Source organism: Leptosomus discolor, chromosome 8, assembly GCF_034619465.1.
Source record: "Leptosomus discolor isolate bLepDis1 chromosome 8, bLepDis1.hap2, whole genome shotgun sequence".
NCBI classification, from domain to species: Eukaryota; Metazoa; Chordata; class Aves; order Leptosomiformes; family Leptosomidae; genus Leptosomus; species Leptosomus discolor.
Genome location: NC_141398.1, coordinates 4,002,770 through 4,024,136, shown reverse-complemented (window position 1 = coordinate 4,024,136; position 21,367 = coordinate 4,002,770). Strand labels below are relative to the sequence as shown.

The window sequence follows — 21,367 nt, the reverse complement described above, 5'->3', positions numbered from 1 at the left end:
ATTCAAGATCTTATCCTCCTCTCATTAAATCACTCCCCTCACTCCATGCAAATAATCACCTTTTGAAGGGGGGGGGGAGACCAAAAAAAAAAAACACCATTGATTTGATTTGTCTTGGTTTGGGGATGTGGAGGAAGACCCAAGCTACACACTCAGCATGAATGGGTGTAAGATGATTTATTAGATGGCTACAGTGAACTGACAACCCCACTTGAATACTGGATGCTGCTGGCTAGGGGTTTGTATACATCTGCACCTAAGTATTTCATACTATTAAATAATCATACTCATCATTCACTCCGTTATCAATATACTGCTTAGAGCTTATGTTCAGGCATTTTTATTACCATTAAATGCAAAGAAATGAGTGTGACAGCAGACACCACTGTCAATATGACCTGAGGCAACAGATTTTTCCTTCTGGCTTTCTGTCACTAGAAACTGCCTTTAAACACGCTGGCGTGACAGGTCCCAACTTTCTAACTGTTCACCCCCAAACCCAACAGCTAAAACGCAGTGTAATTCAGAGTGAATGCCATCCTCCTGTACTCTCATATAACGTTTTGTGGTCGGGCATCAGAAACACCAAAACCAAAAAACCAAAACCAAAAAAAGGGTTTTATTTTCAAGTTTAGATTTGTTCAGAATCATTCCCTAAAAACAACAAAAGACAGAAAGAACAGAAGAAAAGCAGTAGAAACCTCAGTAAAGCACGGTTTTTGGAGAACAAGGCTAAGCCAACAACAACACACCGTCCTCAGCAAGCACCAACAGCCGTAGGCTAGTGTTCTCACACAAGCGCTCACTCCTTCCACAAATGTTTGAGAAACAAAGTTCTCTGAAAAAGCAGCCACAGAAATGATACCGGGGCTTCACCCCAGGAGTCTTTACAGGAGACAAACATTAACGTGCACACCAGAAATGCCTCCAGCATCCACAAGTTTGGATGTGGGGAAAAAAAAAACATATTCAAACAAATAACCAATAAACCAACTCTGAACAGTGAGCTCTACACATCTGTCAGAGATTTCTAAGGAATGGTGTTAAATCCACCTGGAAAACAAACACCATGGCACTGTTGTAAAGACACAACCAGACAGAGGAGGTAAGGATACAAATTTATCCAAATATTTATTCATTGCAAATGATACACTGGTTCCAATTAGTGCTCCCACAACTTCCACGTGCTTTGCGACACTAAAACAAAAGGGAAAGTTTGATCCTATGCCTTGGAAACGAAGCGTTTCAGCACATCCAGTGCCACTGAAAAGGAAGAGCTTCCACCTGATAATCACACCTACAGCACTGAAACCGCGTTCCTTAGCAGAAGGAGGTAGTGGAACGTTTCGTGCCACACCGGTACCGACTACACGTCTACCAAGGGCCAGGGTCCTCAGCTGCACACCTATCCTGGAACCCAGCATCTCTCCTCTGAGCAGACACTATGACCCAGAAGGAATTACCCTGCCATTTCAACACTGGGTGGGGGAACCAAGAGCCTACCAGGCAGCAGAAACTGGTTTCTGGTGCCCAGCTTGGTTTACAGCATTCTGAGACCTGCCCACCACCTGCCGTGCTCACGGCTCCCCTACAGCTATTTCACCAGCTACAGGACTTGGGACAGGGGTACAACTGCCCCCCTGGCCAGGTAAGAGTGAAGCTGTGGAACGGCTAACGTGATCACAGTTGAGACCAGATAAAACCCACCAGTTTGAGGCATGGGCAGGCTCAATTCCACGGGCTTCTTTACTAATAACGGCCATAAAAACATTTAGCATGCAGACCGATCAAGTTCCCCAAAGCCACTTGAGCTCCATCGCTTTCTTTTCAGCTTCTGTTCACCCAATTAGAGAAAGACTAGGTGACCCCTGCTCTGAGAAAAAAAAAATATTGCCTTTCCTTCCAGGCCTTCTGCTGTGTGGAGGAGGACAAGGTTCACAGCTGCAGCCTGTCAAGTACAGAAAGCAAGAGGGAGGCTCACTCAACAGTCTGAGTAATTCCTCTGGCCTTGATCTCACTCTCCCTGGCCTTTCTTTGAAATCTTCTTCAGACAGCCTCCCATCTGCTGCTTTGTTCTTTTCTAGGGGGAAGAGTCAGCTCTTCCCCTATTAGCTACCCTGACAGCAAACCTGCCGTCCCAGGTCACTGCTGGTGTTATGTGCAACTGCGTGAGAAGTCCTGAGGCCACCTCTCTTGATCCAAGAGTGGAATCTTACAGAAAAACAACCTTACAGTCCCAAATAAGTTGTTTTCAAAGCAAACAAATAAATACACACAGGTGAAGACTGAGCCAAAAATCTACCATGGCTCTATTTTCTAAGAATCAGGGCCAAAAAGCCTCTATTTGGAAAGATACCTTCTTATCAAACCAAGATCTAGTGGTTAACTCTGCTGTTCTCCCTTTAGAGGAAAAGCTGGTGTCCTGGATTAGTATCAGGTATGTTTATAGCTCCCAAATACTGGAATGCTCATCTAGAGAAAGGATAAATAAAATATAATGTAATAAAAACAAGTCAGAACATGCTTAAGAACTGAAAGATAAGCCAGTGCTTACACAAGATAGAGCTTAGGAAGGAAACTCAAAGCCTGGATTTGTTTGTTGTTCTCAAATGATCATAAAGCATAAAAAAAATCAAAAAGCTTTAACACTGGATGTCTACACTGAGTTACTTTAAAATTAAAACCTCAAAAAGCTTGAACCCTTGTAGCTGATGCCAGAGAAGCCTATCTTTCCGTTTTACGCTGCGCGTGTGTGTGTTTTTAACAGGGACTGCACACCAGCTACATTAATGCAGAAGTACAGATAGTAGCACACATACCACACGGTATGAACACTCATTTTTATGTAGACCTCATCTATTATCAGACCCCTAGAAACATTTTCAAACACATGAGACATTCTTGTTTCTGTTCTCAGTAGAAATCTGGAAAAATCTAGCACTTCATTTTCACATGACTACATGGCTTAAAGAACAGGACGAAGAGAATCGACCAGCCTGTTAAGTAGTCTGGTCTGAACAGCACTCCAGTGGAAAGTAGAAATGCATAGTATTTGCATTAAAAAAAAATTAATAACCCTTCTAGACTCTCAGTGGAGGTGCTTGGGTTCAGCCACAGTAAAAGGGATTTTATAGCACTTGTCAAGCAGAAAGTATGTGTTTAATAATAAATAAACAAGTAGATAAAGCTACAGGAACTCAGCAGCACAGAAGGTGAAGCAGGCTATGGTATTTCGCAGCGAGTGTCGACACAGGAGTATGCTCAGGCTGGAACAAATGGGCATGGCGGAATCTGCAGATGCACTCACTGGGGAAAAACACATTTAGCAACTGAACATCATCTTGATGCAAGAGGCAGTGTGCTGGGCTCAGATTTGATTTTATTGCCTCTTGTTTCAGTTTCTCTACTGACCTTAAAAGTATCACATAATTGAAATGTATATAATCTGTGAGTAATATAGTAGGCAATACACGGCAAACTGGCTCTAGGACACAGACCTGTCTAAAGCATCACTTTGTGCAACGTTATATGCATTGGTATACGCTCATGGGAGGGGTGATTATTAAACACACTTAAAAGCTCCACATTCATTTTACGCATGAACTCTGCCTACAGCAACGGAAAAACATCAATATCCCCATTGTAGATGCTTCAAAGCAACCTCACCACATAGTGGTACAGTGATAACTGCAAACCACTACGAATTTTTACCTCCACGTAATGCTAAAATCAGCTCAGGACAGATTTTCCATTACAGAGGAATTTTTTTTTAAAAAAAAAGGAGTCTTTTTCTTACAGTAGCAGCTCAGTGCTACTGCTGGAGGCTGCTGTAACCCAGATACTAAATTTCCTCATGTCAATGCATCCACAACGCCCTAAGCATTAACCTAATGCCTAGTCCAACTGGCCTGGCTCCACCACGCACCAGCAGACCCACTAAGCCTCAGGCTGTGCAAGAAACTCTGAACAGGGCAACCCAGTCCGCTCTTCACCCCACCAGTGTGGGGTCCAAAAGCCACCTGGGAGTGCTCTGTACTTAGATCACGAGAGATTACAGCTAAGAAAATCAGGTCTTGGACACATCTTAAGTAGATACAGTTCAAGACAACTGAACAGATGGGTTATTCAGAAAGCCTAAAAACGTAACAGATTGGTGTTTAACGTATTTCCACCATCCAAGTTTAAATGATGTGGCAAGACAAATTCCACCTGACCACGTGTTTTTTTCTTTGTTCTCTTAGACAATGCCATCAGATTATCCACAGGTCAATTATGAAAACCTCTCTCCTCCCCAAGGGAGGTCATCCGATATCCATGAACGTAAAGTCGATCACTTGACTTAGCGTCCTTCAAGATACTAGGCGATAAGAACCACGCTGTACCAAACAACTCAGGCGGACTTCCATAGATGTACGTGGCCCTACATGTTCAAGGATTTTCTCAGCATATTTTATATATCAAATCTTAACTCAGAAAACTGGACCTCAAGGTTTTGGGGGGAGGGGGGAGCAACATCCATGTATTGTAGCAAGTCTCTCACATGCTTTAAACCACTTCTGCAATCCTCTGTCAATCTGCTGCACTTACCACAAGAGTATTCCTATAGAAACAAAGCCTACACAATTTGCGATACTACAACAACTTTTCCTTCAAAGGTAACTGCAATGGCACAAATAAATAAATGTATGAAAATAACACCTTTTCCCAAAGAATCTCACATTTACTTTACCGAGAAATAAAGCCCAATGAGATTGGTGCAGTGTTTCTAACGAGTCCCTTCGCTTGGTCCATGGAAAATACACTTCAAGAGAACACAAAAACACAAGAACAACTAAGGCGGCTTGCTTAATTCCTGCCAGGCTTCTGCGAGTCTCACGTCTCTGCCAGCTCTTCCTCTCTACATTCCAGGAAAAGCTGCTATTACCACTTCAGAAACAGTGACACAGGGAGGTGGAGCAAGTTATTCCTCTTCTTTTTGCCAGTTCTGTCAGGCTGTGTGTCCCCTTTTGCACAAGCTGAAGTTCTTTATAGGTATAATCAATAAAATTAAAACAATTAGCGGGTGAAGATGACTTGGGAAAAGGCTGGCCCCTCACAGAACGTGCACGGTGAAGCGGCTGGTGAGAGCAAACAGCCCCTCCGATACCCCTCCCTTACCCTCACTCGGGCAGAGGCAGCACGGCTGGCGAACCCCTTCCTCCCACCCCGTTCTGAAGTCGAGCAGCGCCACGCAGACTTTGCGCACCTGCAAGAGAGAAGTCCAGCACCACAGAAGAAATTGTCCAAGCAGAGACACCTCCTCCTCCGCCAGCGCGGCCCAGCCTCTCCCAGCTCCCCGGGGCGCCGGCACCCGACCACGGTTACCCACCGAGGAAGGGCCACGCCGTGGACTTGCAACCACTCCACCGCCAAGCACACCTCGAGGTGCAAGCGTGACACCTCTCCCTCCTCTCCTTCGGATCTAAGCCCCCTACTACACCGCATTCACTCAGAGGCAGGGAGCGTTAGCACGACTCCTGAGCAGGCAGCGCCTGGGAAGGCAGAGGAAAGGAGGTCCCCAGCGCTCCACGTCAAGCTCAGCCCACCAACCCCTTCCACGCAAGCTCCCAGCTGAAGGGAGAGGCTCCAGCAGCACCATATGGATCCCGTCCGAGAGGGCAGCGGGAGGCTGGAGCGGTTAGGGGTGAAAGGGGAGGCTGCGAAGATGACTTGCCAGCGGTTCCTTCAACTCTGCACCTGTCCTCAAGGCCAGTCCCGGTTGCAAACAACTGTCTGCAGTGTTTTCTTTATGGTGAGAGTAAGCAGACCCTCCAAAAGGAAAAAACAACATAAGGAATATTCTAAAATAAACAATGGAAGATAAAAATAGAAAAATGAAACAAACAAAAAAAATGGAAAAAAAATAGAAGAATAATGTATTTTGGGTGGACTTAACCACTCAGGCTGAACAAAGACCTATTAAAATTGCATTAAGGCTACACTGTAATAAATTAATACCATACAAAAACCTGCAGGATTTTAATTTCACACAATTTCACGCACATACAAACAACAGCAGATCCATCTAAAAGCATTACAGGAAATACTTTTAAAGGCTAGCATCACACTGGAAATACCACATGAAACTAACCCATTGGTAGGTTTTGTATTTTTTGCTAAATGTTTTCAAAATATTTTACAGGGAAAAAAAAAAAAAAAAAAAAATCTATTTCCAAGGATTACAATAAGCATTTACTAAGTTGAAGAAATCTTTGCCAGCTGACAAAGATCACAGTTTAACAACGAGAGGGCAAAAGGCAATGTGTTTTCCGTGCCGGCACTAACCCTGCAACCACCTGAAATCTTTCTAATTTGAACATGCAACTTCTAAGAGTTGAGACCTGCACATCTTACCATTTTCAGCAGTATTCAGTGCAGGCAAAAAAACCCAGCAACGGTTTAAACTGAAACAGAACATATTCCCTGATGTATTAGGCCACTCCTGAAGACTTTTCTTGGCATTTGGCTAAAGCTTGAATGCACTCTTCTCCAGATAACCAGCTTTTCCAAGCTTCAGGTGATATACCTACAGAGAAGCCTAAGAGAATCAGCATTCAGCTTCTCCTGCAGTTTGCCTACGTGGTGTAGTAAGCAAGCAAATGGCAGAGAAGTGGCTTTGAAACTATTTGTGAGGGAAATAACACAGATGACATAAGACAGAGCTAAATTCATCGGCAGAGTTAAATCTCTTAGAAGATGTCTTCCCAAAGCAAAGAGAAAACTGTAAAAACTGGGTAACACAGCACTGTATACACAGCCCAAACCCTTTTAGAGCTATTTTACAACCTTTTAGACTGCTCTGGCACTATCCACATCAGCTAATTGCATTTAAATTGCCACATTATACTACAGTTCTTTATTGTTTTGCTTCTACCTTTTCCCTTTTTCCAGCTCATCTACCTAGAGAGGTGGGGAGAGCGATGCAAGTAAATAGTGTCCATTGTGTTGTCTTGCTTCCCCTCAAGACAAGCTTAATTTGCACAGCGCTCTGTTGAGATGCTAGCAGTTGTTCTGGGCTTTGTTGCTGGTTGTTTGTTTGCCTTTTTTTTAAACCAAAGCAAGCTGCTTTGGGAAAGGTGGAACAAACCTAAAGCCAGATTATCCTAACAGCTCCATAACGCCCAGCATGAACCCAACTGCTTCCATGACATAAATAACATAGATCTAACATAGATTTTGATGAAACTGGAGAACAAGGAAGCAGAGAGCTTAGCTAGCGAGATCAGACAAAACTGTGTACAGAACAAGTTTATGGCAGCCATCAATATTTTTTAGCATTATGTTCTGTCCATCATCCCTGTATCTGCGGGGATACGGAGGTCTTTGGAGCTGTTGGTATTATCTCTGTAAGGAAAGGAAACAGAAGTGGGGGAAGTCAGTTGTGAGTGTCAGGAGGATGGAGCCGGGCTCTTCTCAGTGATGGCCCATGACAGGACAAGGGACAACGGGTGCAAGCTGGAGCACAGGAGGTTCCACATGAATGTAAGGAAAAAACTTTTTCCCTGTGAGGGTGACAGAGCCCTGGCACAGGCTGCCCAGAGAGGGTGTGGGGTCTCCTTCTCTGGAGACATTCAAACCCCGCCTGGACGCGTTCCTGTGTGACCTGCTCTGGGTGGTCCTGCTCTGGCAGGGGGGTTGGACTGGGTGATCCTTCCAGGTCCCTTCCAACCCCTGACCTTCTGTGTGATTCTGTGAATACACTGCAAGGAAAACGAGGACACTAGTGTGAGAAGGGGTAGACTAAAAAGCAAACCCGAGTCCTGACAGTAATCTACTAAACAGGAAAGTTTCCAGGGACCTAATCTCATTTTTCATGTTACACTTTTAAAAATAATAATAATAATAATAATATAAAATACATATTTTAGATTTGGGATATGAATAAACTTACCAAGACAGCAGAAATTATTACTGATCAATGCATCAGTACCTAACAAAGCCAGCACTTCTTCAAATATTTACTAGCACACTGTAAACACCAGCAGATGTCAGCTAAAGCTGGCTGCACTAAGATTCCAAACATCTGTACTGACCTACCTTCGCTGCTCCTCGAGCTCTACGTCGGAGTAGAAGCTCATGTGCGCGGCTGCAAGTCGGTATCGTTCTTAAGCACCAGGCTCAAGCGTTTGTTAAGAGGTGAGCCTCTGAAAGGCTTCCCTTTATCTATAGCCTTGTGTGAATAGTTTCGGTCTGGCTAATGGCCTTGAAGGCAGAGGGGGAGAAGCCCTTTCAGTCAAAGGTCAACCCTAAACAAACACAGCAGTGCCCCGTCTCCCAATTCAGATCAGGGTCAACAGCCCTTCACTTCCCCTAATCAGATCTGAGGAGAAACTGCTCTGCAGCAGCTCGATCACCTCCTCGTTTTCATCCAACAATAAGCAGGCAAGTCAAATCCTCAAAACTTCACAAAGCTCTACAAAAGCAGTGGTTTGTCAAAGTTTTAGGTCCAAGGGGAGGAACTGCTGTTCAGAGAACCGAGGATGTGTTCCGAGAAAGAGCCATGCACTTGAAGCGCTTATCCCATAAAGACACACCCCCGGGAAGGACCTTCCAAGCGCTCAGGAGCACGAAATGGAAAAGGCTCGCTCCCAGAGACCTCAGCCTCCCGAGCCCTGGCTATTCGAGAGCTTCCATCCCCACACCCCCCCCTTCTGAAGCCTGTCCCGCTGTCACACAGGCCTTCCACTGCACGCAGGGATACAAATGCCACTTGGCAGCCAAGGGAAGAACCTGCACAGTGTCCAGCACCCACAAGCCCAGCTCACAATTCTTTTTTTTTTTTTTTCCCCTCTCTTTATAATAAAGGTGACTTTGCAAAGAAGATCCAGAAACATAACCTGTCCAAGGAAGAGCTGCTCCTCGCTTTCCTCATCGTTTCTATCCTGTAGGCACCTTTGCATTAGCCTTGCAGGACACACGGTCCTTTTTAATTTGGGTTTGTTCAGAGGGACAAATGCTGTCAGGATTCATTTGCAAAGCCCCCCGACGAGTGACAGTAATAGAACAGTGAGCAAATCCTGATCGGCTGAGGGGGGAAGCCTTCCCCTTGGCTAAAAACCCACCTACCCACCGCTCTCCCAGAAGCCACTGCCCTGGTCCCCATGGGGTCAAGCAACCACCTCTCCCACGCTCACCACCAGCGATGTGACTTCTTCTCCAAACATTGTACCAACCAGCAGAGACTTGTTTCGGTTTGCTAACGTTAAAAGCACGTCCCGCAGCTATTTGGACGTTACTCTGCAACCCCAACAACCCAGCAGGCCAATTCATTTGGTTAGGTCCGTTTCAGGAGTGTTGAGTTATCAGACTGTGGCTCTTAGAGTCAAATTTTCATCGTAATAGTTTGTCATCTTAAATGATCAAATTAGGGAAGCTATCATTAACAAGAAGATATCACTCACGAGTTGCCACAGAGTGAGTGTTCCAGAAACAGGGAGAGATTAGAAAGGAACAAGGGTAGAAATGCGCTTGGGGACGCTGGTAGCAGCACGAAGCACAGGTAGCAGCAGTTATATTAAAAGAATAATTTTAGATCCTGGGCCTGTAATTACTTTACACAGAATTAAATTACCACCACCATGAGAAAAAAAAATGAAGCAGAATTGTAGGTGATCAGAATTAAGTATTTTAATAATCAGACAAATCATTGACGTTCACCAATTTTCCACCACAGCACTGGTTGAAGAGAGGGGCTCTGAGCAACAAGCAGCATTTTTCACAGTACGCTGCACTAACTTTTCAATTAGCAGCCCTTGCGGCCTTTCTCAAGCTTCGTGCGTCCTCCTCCACACCACTGACAGTGAAGCGAACCACATTCCCTGCATGAGAAGTCTTTCCTTAGAATAATTATCTTCAGGCAGACAAAACAAGCTGAGAGAGAAAAAAAGAAAAGGGAAAAAAAACCCACAACAAACATGGACAAGGTTTTTGCCTTTATATCGGTCGGATAAACACCCCATATTCTGTTCCCTTCCAAGCCTTCTCTTTCTTGGGGAAAAAAAAAAAAAATAAAGCCATCAGCGGAGAAGAATGACTGAGAAAAGAAGCTGACCCGAATGTTCATTTTCTTTTTTTTTTTTTTTTTTTATTTCCAGCTTTCGGGAAATAATATGTAATAGTCACTCTTCTGCCACTTTTAAGCACAGATTTCAATGCACATCCTTGCTTAGGAAAGCTCCACTTCACAAATAACGGTGGCAGGGAGTCAGGCCCTCTAGAAACAAAAGTACATTAGCAAACCACTTTGGTATATTATATATTCAGCAAAAGAAGGAGAAAGAGCGTGCCGGTTTTAAATTTAAAAAAAAAGTGGGTTTTAATTGGGTTATGAAAAACTGACAGAAGGAAAGATCCCATGAACAATTCCGAGCCATAGCGGATTCTTGCCTCCCACCACTTCTTTTTTCCTGATAGCTGTTAGAGCTGTGAACAGAAAACCAGAAGCTAAGAGTGAGCTAATGTTTACATTTCCTCCTTCCAGAACCCAGATAAGGATATATACACCCGCAGGTGGGTGTGCACATGCAAAGTACAGGAGACAGAACAAAGGCAGGTACTTTCAGGACACAGAAAGAGGAGTTACCTTTTCTTACCTTTCCATACTTCCACTAGCTGCCCAAAACAACAGAAAAGGAGAGCAAGCGAGCTGCTCTTCTGCTGTAATGGTTATACTACGCTCCCAAAGCGGGCAAAGAATATGCTATACCCTCAACGTGCCAGAAATCCTCTATGCTTCAGCCATGTGTCAAGGAAAACATACAACTCTGGGCAGAGCTGCACTCAAAAGGACACAAAAGTGCCAGGACTGTAGAAAGTCGACATTTAGCCTGGGTAGCCAGAGAAAGAGGACTCTTTCCATTTGGTCAAAGGCCAATTTAATTAAGCAAGGAGATTAAATCTTACCTTTAATGCAGACAAACCTGAGGGAAAGGAGCCTCAGAGTTTATTTGTATTATTATTATTATGCTAAAAAGCTTGTCAAGACCTATTTAAACGCAAGGTTCTGTCTGCAACTGATGCTTTGAATGTGGGAAATAAGGAAGGGGAAGAGAAAAAGACACAGAAATTGGAAGTGGAAATTGAGGAAAGAAAAGTAATTCCCAAGCCCACCAACCCAAAGCCGAGGGAAGAATTCCTCTCAGCCTGGTTAACTCCATGGATAGCCAGTTTCTCCTAGAAGTGGAAACATCCCAACAAAGAGGACTTCAACATTTGCATGCGCTACCACAGCATCAGAATGCTAAGCTCGTAAATCTTCCCACCAGTTAAAGGTAACCTTATAGACCAGTGTATAACGTGTACATAGATTTCAGTAAAACTTGCATATAAATGAGTATTTTTTTTTAAACAGTTCCTATTTTGAGACTACATATAACTGCATGACTGGATTAATAAGTTCTCTTAACTGCAGTACTCTTATTATTTCAGTTTGCTGTAGCAATCTTACTGGCCACAGTTCAATTGCTTTCTAAGAGGCACCTTGTAAATGTATTACAATACATTTTCACATAGAAGTATTTTTTGATTACTCTACCTCACTTCATTTAGATTTCCTGACATGAGGGATGTAGCAACACCTACTTCCTTTCATCTTCATAAACACACGCTTAAGATGTATGTCATAACACTCAGTGTTCTGGACAGGGAAGAGGAAACACCATTATTTTAAAAGAACGTCCATATTTAACATCATTATCACACACCAGCTGTCATGATACAACGTGCAAGATTGCACACATTTTATGTAAAACTAACCTTAGACAACCCTGCGAGCTTCATGCTCTTAGTGATTTAATACAAGCGCATATTTCTTAAGGCAAGACATTTGCACCTAGACACATAAATTCATCTCTATTTCAACAGAATATCATGGATGGATCAAGACAAAAGATGAGCAATGGAAAACAAGCGCCGGGGCTTTTAATCCCAAAATAGTTTTGGCAGTGCAAAATATTACTGCCTCCACCCAGAGACTGCCACCCTTACAGCTGAACAGGCAGAGCAGCTCATACGAGCTTTTCTCAGCTGCTTCAGTAGTCAGCCAGGTTGTTCAAACGGTATTCAGAAGCCTTGTGCAGGACAACACACAAGATGGACATAATGCTCCTTTAAAAGCAAATACAGATAGATCTTTTTACACAGAATTTCAGTCTTTGTAAGTGAGTCTTTAGAAGCAGAACGTGAAGTCTCAGAGCATGGGCACAGAACAAATATAAACCTATTCGACAGGAGTCGACTAAAAACTTTGTTTGAAAAGCCCATGGAAACGTATGACCGGAAGAAAGTGCCAAGCACATACAAATTACTGCCAGTGAATCCATGCTGGATGTACAGCACATTTTAAGGAGAGCCACCCACCAAAGCAACCCTCCCAGTTCCAGAAGTAGCACTGTGATATTTCAACAAAGAGAACGTAAATGACCTGGGGCAGCAGCATTACTGAGATTCCTCAGTGGGATTTCCTGATAAAGTGCTGTTGGTCACTACATCACATCACACTATTCCGTGGCCTAAGGTTAGGAAAACATTAAAAAACAAAACAGCATCATACCTGGAAAAAACAAACAAACAAAACCAAAAAAAAAAACCAGACTAGCCTGATAAAGAGCATGGTCATTTGCAATATTTCCTCATCCTTAATGAATAAAATAATACTATTTTGGAAAGGAGAACTAATCTCAAAGGCAACTAGCCTAGGAGTATCCTCTTTTATTAATAGTAAAGAAATACTAATAGTAAAGAAACAAAAAGTAAGAGGAAGCCTGAATTCTGGTCTGTCATGAACCATTCCTGAAAACATCAGTATTTCATAAGGAGCCAATCAGATGTATTTAACATATTGCCTTTATCTTACAATTTCAACTTCTCAATGATTGCTACTAATTACAGTAAATCTGATCAGAAGAAACTGCAATGGGAAATATTCACCAAAATGTTGCACAGATACCTTGGCTAGTTTGAGGGGAAAAAAGCAGCACCACAAACGCTGAAACTAAGCAGCCCAGGGTTTGTCTGTAGGTGACAACCTAACAACCACTGAGGCCTCTGGGGCAAAAAAAACAAGACAAAACACTGAAATCTCTCTCATGGACACCATTCTGCCAAAAGACGGGTGCCCTCAGGGGAGGGAGTAGGTGTAAAGTTTCTCTTCTTTTTCTGCCTCTCTGTCCCCCCAAACCCGACTCTATTATCATCACAACCGAGACCTCTACAAACCCATCGGCTTAAGCAGAAACTAGAGAGAAGGTCAGAAGCTGTCAGCACGCAGCAACCACTCGGCATGATGCCTTAAGCCTTGGCCTCATAAGAAACCAGGTTTAAACAAAACAATCCCACAAAACCAAAGCAATCCTCCACAGATCACAAAATAGTGACGTCTTTATCTAGTTTAACCCAGTAAGACTCCTGTTTCGAGAGCCACATTGAAGCCAAACACGGCGGGGGCCGCTCCTGCAGTAGCACTCTGCCTCTGGCCAAGGGCCCCGTGGAGCCAGCTAGGGTGGCCTGCCCAAGGGCTCTGCCGGAATTTGGCTGCCTGCACCCGACACGGCACAGGTACGTGACCCAAAGAGCTGGGAGAAGCCTTGGCCAGGGCTCCCCATACTGTTCCAGAGCTCCAGTACTTGGCCCCAGCCTCAGCAAAACTTTGGCACCCAAAGCTGAGATCCTAAAGTACCTGAAGGCAAGCACAGACTTTAGCCACCAATTTCACCAGTTTAACACTGGGACCTTATTTCAAGCAACACTCTTTTTTTTTCTTTAGTCTTAGAGTCCAATTTCCATCTTAATTATCAGAATTTCCTACAGCAGAGTGACTTTAGTAGATGGTGATATCCATATTCTAGTATTCCGCACCTTGAATAGGCTGTGAACAACAGGACCAGAGGTCAAGTGTTTTTATAGTTACCTGCCAAGCGCAGTCATTCTTAAATAACCTCCCTTTCTCAAAGTGCTACTGATTTTGCTGGATTTTCCTAGGAAGGAAGAACGAGAGATCATTTGATTAAAACACAAATTTGGGTGCCAGGGCTCAGTGCCAACCTCTGCGATCAAGCTCCTCTAAAACCTTGAGCACTTTCTACCACGGCTTCGGGGTTAGCTAGACTGACAGCAACTGGTATTTTCTCCTTCTTAAGTGTTTGACCCAATGCCTGCTACTCAATTTGCTTGTAAACACACAACAACTAATAAAATTTAAACCAAAATCTCAAACCAATTCATTGCCACATGTGCACTCAAGAGACCACGCTCAGAAGATTCACATTTCAAAACTAAGCTCTCAGGAGTCGAGGAGCGCTGGCACGACGGCTGCCCGTGCAATCCCATTTGAGCCCTCTGGTGCATACATTTAAGGATATAGTCTTTAATTACTGAATTGCTTTGCTGCCAACACTTCATACAGCATTCAGCTTGACACGCTCACCCAAGGCACAGCAATTCAGTATTCGGTTTTACTCACCCCGGTCAGAATGCAGCCACCTGCATTATTTACTGAATACTGTTAAGTTCCAGCTTGGAGTACAAAAATTCCTAATTTTGTTGGTGGCTCTCCTGTGGTGTTTAGTATTTAGTACCTGCATATTTCTGGAGTGAGGTTATTTATTTTCAGCACTGCTCTTTTGAGGAGAGGAGGGTACATCTCCTCTACTTCACAGGTAAGAAATAAGACTGTGGAGACAGTGAGGCCAAAAAGTCTCCGCTAATTTGAGGCACCCAACTTAAGGTGTCACTGGTTTCATTTTTTTCAGGGCACACTCTGCATTTCAGAGAACTCTGCGTCCTCAAAAGGAACCACAGTCTCCACTGGCCCCTGCCACAGCAGACAACACTCACCACTTCTGCCAAAAAACAACCCACATAAAGAAACACACCTGCAATTAAGAGAAACATTAAAGAAAAAGAAAAAAAAAGCCATTAGTGATTTGTACAGCTTCACACAAGACAGTTTTCTTCTGTGGCAGAAGAAAACACAAAATCCAACCCCAGCAGTCAATTTCTCTAACCATGAAAACATCATCTTTGTTTTGCAATATAAATCCCCTGCATTTCTGCATCAAAGGACCAACGTTTCTACCAGACAACACCTCCTACAGCAACTCATCCCCTTGGAACACTCATCCTGTGCACTGAGGACAACATGCAGGCACACAAGAAGTGCTCGCCAACTTGTGGACCCCTCAAACAGGTTCCCTCCCTTTCAGTACCTCTCCAGTCATAAAAGGTTAAAGTCTCCCACCTAAGAGTTCAGGAGATTAAAGAGAGGAAAAACATCTGAGTCATCACATTCAGACCTTTTACTGCTGAGTAGTACCTCCCTCAGAAACTTCACTGACAATTCAAAGCTCGATGTTCTTTTGGTCCCATCAGGTCAGAACAGTATTTCAAGTCTTTCCACAATATATTTCACTATTGATAACAGCAATGATTCAGTACAAGTCAAAAAGTCAATCAAATGTTACCGCTTCAGTGAAACTGTCAGCCTTCCCTATAAACGTGGCTTTCAAATAAACAGAGACGATCAATCAACATTCACACACTCAACCTATTTCCAGCACAGAAGCAGAAACTGCAAACCCAGGAACTATATATAACATGGGTAGGTATTTTGCAGAAAATATTTCAAATTCCTTAAGTAGCTGCTCTCGTTGAAAAGTAGACCATTACAGTCTTACTGCCCAGGGACGAGCAACATGTACTTTATGAAGATAATTCAGAACTGATTACTAAGTCACAGTTTTTAAAGACAAAACAGAGTATCTGCATGGGGAACGTACCTAAAATCTGTAACAACAGTTTTGGCAATGAAACTTTCAAATATGCAATAGCATTTTTGCTGACACAAAGCACCAAATCTCACGTGTCTTGCAAAATACTCTAGCACATTGCACTTATTCATGCTTGTTGCTCTAGTTCTCCTGATAGAGAGGTATCAAAAGAACGAAGAACTAGAGTTCCATCACTTTTTGCTTATCCAAGTATTCAGGATAGCATGCAAGCACACCAGCTCATTACCCCAGCTTTCTTCTTATCAAGCTAGGCCAGCAAAACTATTCTTGAGAAAACAGGAAAGCATACTTAAGTGAGATTAATTTGACACTTTCCTCCACTACAGTTTTAGGAATGACAACAGAGAATCCCACACACTAAGCATTTCTTTTAAAAGGCAGATGTACGATTTAACAGAGTATACTAAAAAGTACAAATAGTCATTTGAGTTCAAAAAGCACAACAGTCTCACTGTTACTCTTCACTGCAAAACAGCTTCAGAAGATTCTCAAAAGATTATTTTGCATTTCTTGTCCACTCAAAATTCCTGTGGATGTAAAGGGGAAACCTAACCAGTAAAGGCTGCAAATTATTGCAGAGCAGGTTCCAACAATAGCTTGTTTTAGCATCAGTCCACAGCACAATGCCCTAAACTCGGAAGAATAACTCAGTGATAAACACGTGCGTACATATGCACACCTGCACACCAACTCGCTGTGCAGGCTAGCAAGAAAGCAGGGAAACAAGCGACATTTGTATCTTAGGGCACACACAAAGTTCCAAGAACCCTCCCAGAGAAGAATTAATGCCTTCTGAAAAGATACTGGCTTCTCCTTCACTTATGTAAATCAGCCACTCTGTCGTACTTACCAATATTCTGTTATCCACTTTATCTCCCTTGGTTTCCAGCTTTACTTTCTTCTTGACTGAAATTTTGATTTTCCTCCCAATAACATCCCTGACACTTTCTGAAAGAAAAGAAAATATCTTCATTAAATACCTTCAGCGTCCACATGAGAAGGAAACAGACACCACTGTCCCAAGTTTTCAGGAAGACTCAGAGCTGTGGTGTTCAACCGCTTGCACTCACGGGAGTCTCATGCACCGACACTAAACACAACCCAAGTACAACTTCCCTAAGTATGTCATCTACACAATAATTTATGGCTACTACACAATAATTTATGTCTACTACAATAGGGTTATTGTTTTCACATGCCAGGATTCTAAACACAATTTGATATTCCTTTCCAGCCACTACTTACACATCAAAAGCATTCCCAAGACAAGCCCCAGCACTGTTTAACTTTACTCTGGGAAAATACAGCAAATTCCTCACTTGCTATTATTTGTACCTGAAAAGCTTGCTCAAGCAAATCGGCTTCTTGCATTGCAAAAATTTTAGCCTGTCGTTGTTACTATCAGGGAGGCTAAATGGGTCAGAGGGTGGAAAAGCAAGCGTTTGCACGTTTGGCACTCCGAGCACTTAAGTTGTGCAGCAAACGCAGCGGGCTTCCAGCCGCTAACACCTGACAGCCATGCAGCTATGGGAGGCAACACTGGTCTCCATCCAAGTCCCAACCACCATGTGGCCACCGCTTGGCACCAATACCAAAGTTACATTCATTGCCATAACGTTTTAATACGTATATGCATACACATGTATATGTGGTCTCTGCCAAATACCAAATAAACCAGCTTTTCCCCTAAACATTTGCACCCTGGCCTGAAGGGAACATATACACAGGGAACCACGTCAGAAAGTATATACAACTACTGACACTGATGTAATTGGTAGATAAAAAAAAAGATGAGTTCATGTAGAAGAGCCAATTTGGCACCAATTTGGCACCATAAGTTTCACTCCCCAGCTCCCACAGAAAAGGGCTAAGAAAGGAATCTTTTAAACACATTAACCTATTTCCAGCACTACAGCTGGCATCTGTAACAGGCAAGTCTCCACCCTCCCCAGACACACACACTTTGCCCTCACGCATGCAGAAGTTTAAAGGCTAAAATTGAAGATAATGGGGTTTTCCTAAGGCTTTTAATTATAGTGCTCTGTACAGCACTTTGCTGCACAATTTTCATCCAGCAGTCAGAGCGCGTTAGCACAAACAACACACCGTTTATTAAGCCTGGACGTTTTGCCCAGGCCACAGCCTTCTGCCTGCAGGGCTGGAGGCTGCGCAAGTCAGAAACACGCCTGGTCGGAGCGACTCTCCACCAGAAAGAGCTCCTTTCTGCAGAATCGGCATGTTGTCCCCAGGAATTTTAATTTTTCCTATCAGGAAACCAAAAGCTGCTCGGTAGCAGCAGCTTGCCCGGCAAGAAGCCTGTCCCAAGCCACGCACGGCAGCCCCATGGCAGACAGCCAGCGCGGCCGGCTTGGTCAGGAGCCAGGCTGCAAGTTCCCTGAGCAGCCAGGTAAGCAAAGCCCGGGGGGAAAGTTCAGCCCCGTCCTCCCGACATGAACTGTTTTCCCTAGGCTGCTTCTCCCACGGGTAATGCCTAATTCTGGTCTTTCTGACCCAGCTTGGGAACGCAGAAGCGAGCTGACCACACAGCGCTTTTCACAAAGCCCTACCAACTGGGAGAAAGACCTTTCCTTCTATGGCTGCCGTCTCTGCTACTTTACCTCCACCCCCAGCCCCTGCCTTTCAGTTTCTTCTCTCCCACAAACAGCTCCAAATGCCTGTGCCTAGCAGGGAACTTCCTCCCGAGGCATCGGCATGGGGAAACCAGCTTCCCTTCGCTGTCCCACACAGCAGCCGTGGGAGCGAGACTGCAAGCCCTCCACTCCAGCGTTCTTACTTCAACAAGCCACGGGGAGAGAAAGGGCCTGGGACCCGAGACTCTGCAAAGCCTTGGGATGTCAGCCCCCTCCAAGGCTCTATCTGCCAGAAAGGGCTAGAAACACTTCTTCAAAGAGTTAAGATATAGGTTTCATAGATCTTCCCCATGTGACTGAGGACACTTCCTTACATATCGGGTGTGAAGTGGACTTGCAAAGTAGTTTTTCAGACTCAAGAGATGGAAACATAACGTTAAGGCTCGTATTTTAAAGTGCTCATCCATTTCTGATGCTGGAGACTTCAGACACCCGCACCTTGGAGGAGCGGCTCCAGGTAAACCAACAGTAAGAGAGGGTTTTTTGAAGACTATGACCTATAAGACCCGACAAAGGTCACACGGGAAGTGAGTAACAACAAAAACTGCAGCTCAAACAGTTCTACCCCCATCTTAATCTCCACGCTGTAATCACTAAGTGTTAAGGCAAATCCTTTCATCCTCTTCTCAAAACACAGGGTTACTACAAAAATTCCATTTTAAAGGTTAAATTTTAACATGCAGACACCAAAATATGACTAGAAATCAAACCAATCTACACAAACAGATCCACACACCCCAGAAGAGCCCTTGACCAAGCCAGCTGGGTAGCTGCAGGGCACTGGAAGGTAATTCTTAAAATCGTCCAAAGCCACCAGAGGAAGGCATGTGTGAAGATGCTCACTTTGCTCTTCCCCATGATACACACCGCACCTGACCTACAGTATAGTGCAGATCCACAGTGAGCAAGAAGTACCATGTATTAGCACCTCAAACATGCCTGGCCACTTAAAAAAAGTTTGTGGTTTTGACCATAATTACTCCTAGCACGGTTCACAGCTCATCACTTCTCAGTAGTAAGCTATAGCCTAAAGCAAACCATGGTTTGCACACTAAAGGACTGCAAAACAGAGCTATTTTGTCTATACAGAAAAAAACCCTGTGACAGCTGCAACCATCCATCCAGATTTTTAAGAATAAATGCTAAAACCAGTTGCCACCAATGGCGCTGACTGATGAAACTGAAGGGAATGTAACAGCGTAAACGAACTGGATAAGGTCTGAAGGACTGTATTCAATGCAACTTGTACCTTGTTGCCTGACAAATGCCCATTTCCATCTGTCAGTAAGGTAACACTTTAGCCCAACGTTAGCGAGATCCTTCGATCTCTCTTCAACAGGCAAAACTGCAATTAAAACCAAAGGAAGTTTGGCTGAGGACCAGGCCTAGAGTATCAGACACGATACCCCCAAAAAAGGCTGGTTACCAACGATCCATCCATGGAAAGCTCCCCAAGAGCAATGACAGCATTTTCAGGGTCCTTACCAGCACCTACGATTTCCTAAGCCCACAGCACGCAACATGGGGGGGCTGCGTGCATGTGGCCATAAAACTTGAATCACAAACACCCTCCCTCCCTCGTACGCACACAGGAAAATGAGTCTTAAACTACGCAAAGCCCAGGGGAAAAATAAAAAAAAATAACGACCGGAGCCTCAGCCCGTGCCGCCCCGCTGAGGTGCCCGGGGGAGCTGCCCCGGCCGGGCGGCGGGTGCGGGTGTCCCGCCGCGCCTCTGCCCTTCCCCACCGGCCCCCGAAGCCCCCCGGCCCTGCCCGCCGGGGGACCCCTCCGGAGGACGGGCACAGCGGGCGCCGGGGCCGCCCTTCACCGCCCGCCGCGGGGCCGGGGGACTGCGTGGGGGGGAGCCTCCCGCGGTGCCGGGGGACGGTGACACACGGGTCCAGCCCTTGCCCGCGGCCACCTCCCCGCTCCCCGCCGCGGGCCCGCAGCCCCCGCCCGCCCATTCCCCGCACGCAGCAACGGGGCCAAGCGCCGGTGGCGCGGCCTCGCCGCCCCCCCCCCCCCCCAGCCGGCTCCTCAGAGCCCCCCCTCCCCGACACCCCCCCCCCCCCCGGCTCCACAGACACCCCCATCGCCGCGGTCCCCCCGGGTCCCCTCCACATCCCTCCCCCCCGAGGGGTTGCGCAAGGCTGCCTCCAAACTTGCCCCCCCCCCCCCTCCCAGCCGCAACACCTTCCCCCAGGACCACCCGCTCAATCCCCGCCGTCATGCCCCGTCCCTTACCGATCAACTCTTTAGGGACGTCGGAGCTCTCCTCGGCCATGGTGGCGCTGCCCGGTAGCGCTGCCCGGTGGCGCTGCTTCAGCGGCGCGCCGTCCCTCCGCCGGGCGAGGCGGGCATGCACCCAGCGGGGCGGGGGGGGAGGAGGGCCGGCGGCGCGCTTCTCTGTGGTGCGGGTGTGCGGCGAGGGCGGACGGAGGGAAGGGGCTTCTCCCGCTCCGCGGAGCCCGCTCCCTCCCCGCTACATGACGCCCCCGGCTGCCGGTGCGGCCAAGAGGGGCATCTCCAGGGGAGGAACGGCCCGCAGGCAGCCGTCAGGCGCGGCGGGCCGGGCTCTCACGGCGGTCACCGCGCCGGCTCCCTCCTTCCCGCTCACACGCTCGGCCCCCTCCGCGCCGCCCGGCTCCCCCCCGCCCGGCACCGGCGGCTCAAGGGCGGGCGGGAGGAGGAGGAGAAGGAGGAGGAGGAGGAGGAGGCGGTGGCGGTGGCGGCTGCCCCCGCCCCGGGAGGGCTGGCGCCCTCACCCCGGCCCGGCCTCCTCACCTCGCGAGAGCCGCCGGGAGCCGCCCGCCCGCGCCCACCCAGCACCCCGCGGCGGAGGAGGAGGAGGAGGAGGAGGAGGGAGAGGAGGTGGCGGTGGTGGCCGGCAG

At 46.0% G+C, this 21,367-nt stretch overlaps 1 protein-coding gene across 1 annotated transcript in view; it reads right to left on the bottom strand.

Annotated features, from left to right (window-relative positions):
• The window catches only part of CARMIL1 (capping protein regulator and myosin 1 linker 1), a 190,579-nt gene extending 169,819 nt beyond the window's left edge, over window positions 1–20,760 (bottom strand). Inside the window, exons 1-2 of the mRNA XM_086469109.1 lie at window positions 20,721–20,760; window positions 16,675–16,772 (exon numbers count right to left, since the gene is read on the bottom strand). Of these exons, the coding sequence (XP_086325235.1) occupies window positions 16,675–16,772; window positions 20,721–20,760 (138 nt within the window). The remainder of the gene's footprint in view (window positions 1–16,674; window positions 16,773–20,720) is intronic.
• Window positions 20,761–21,367: the final 607 nt, after the last annotated feature.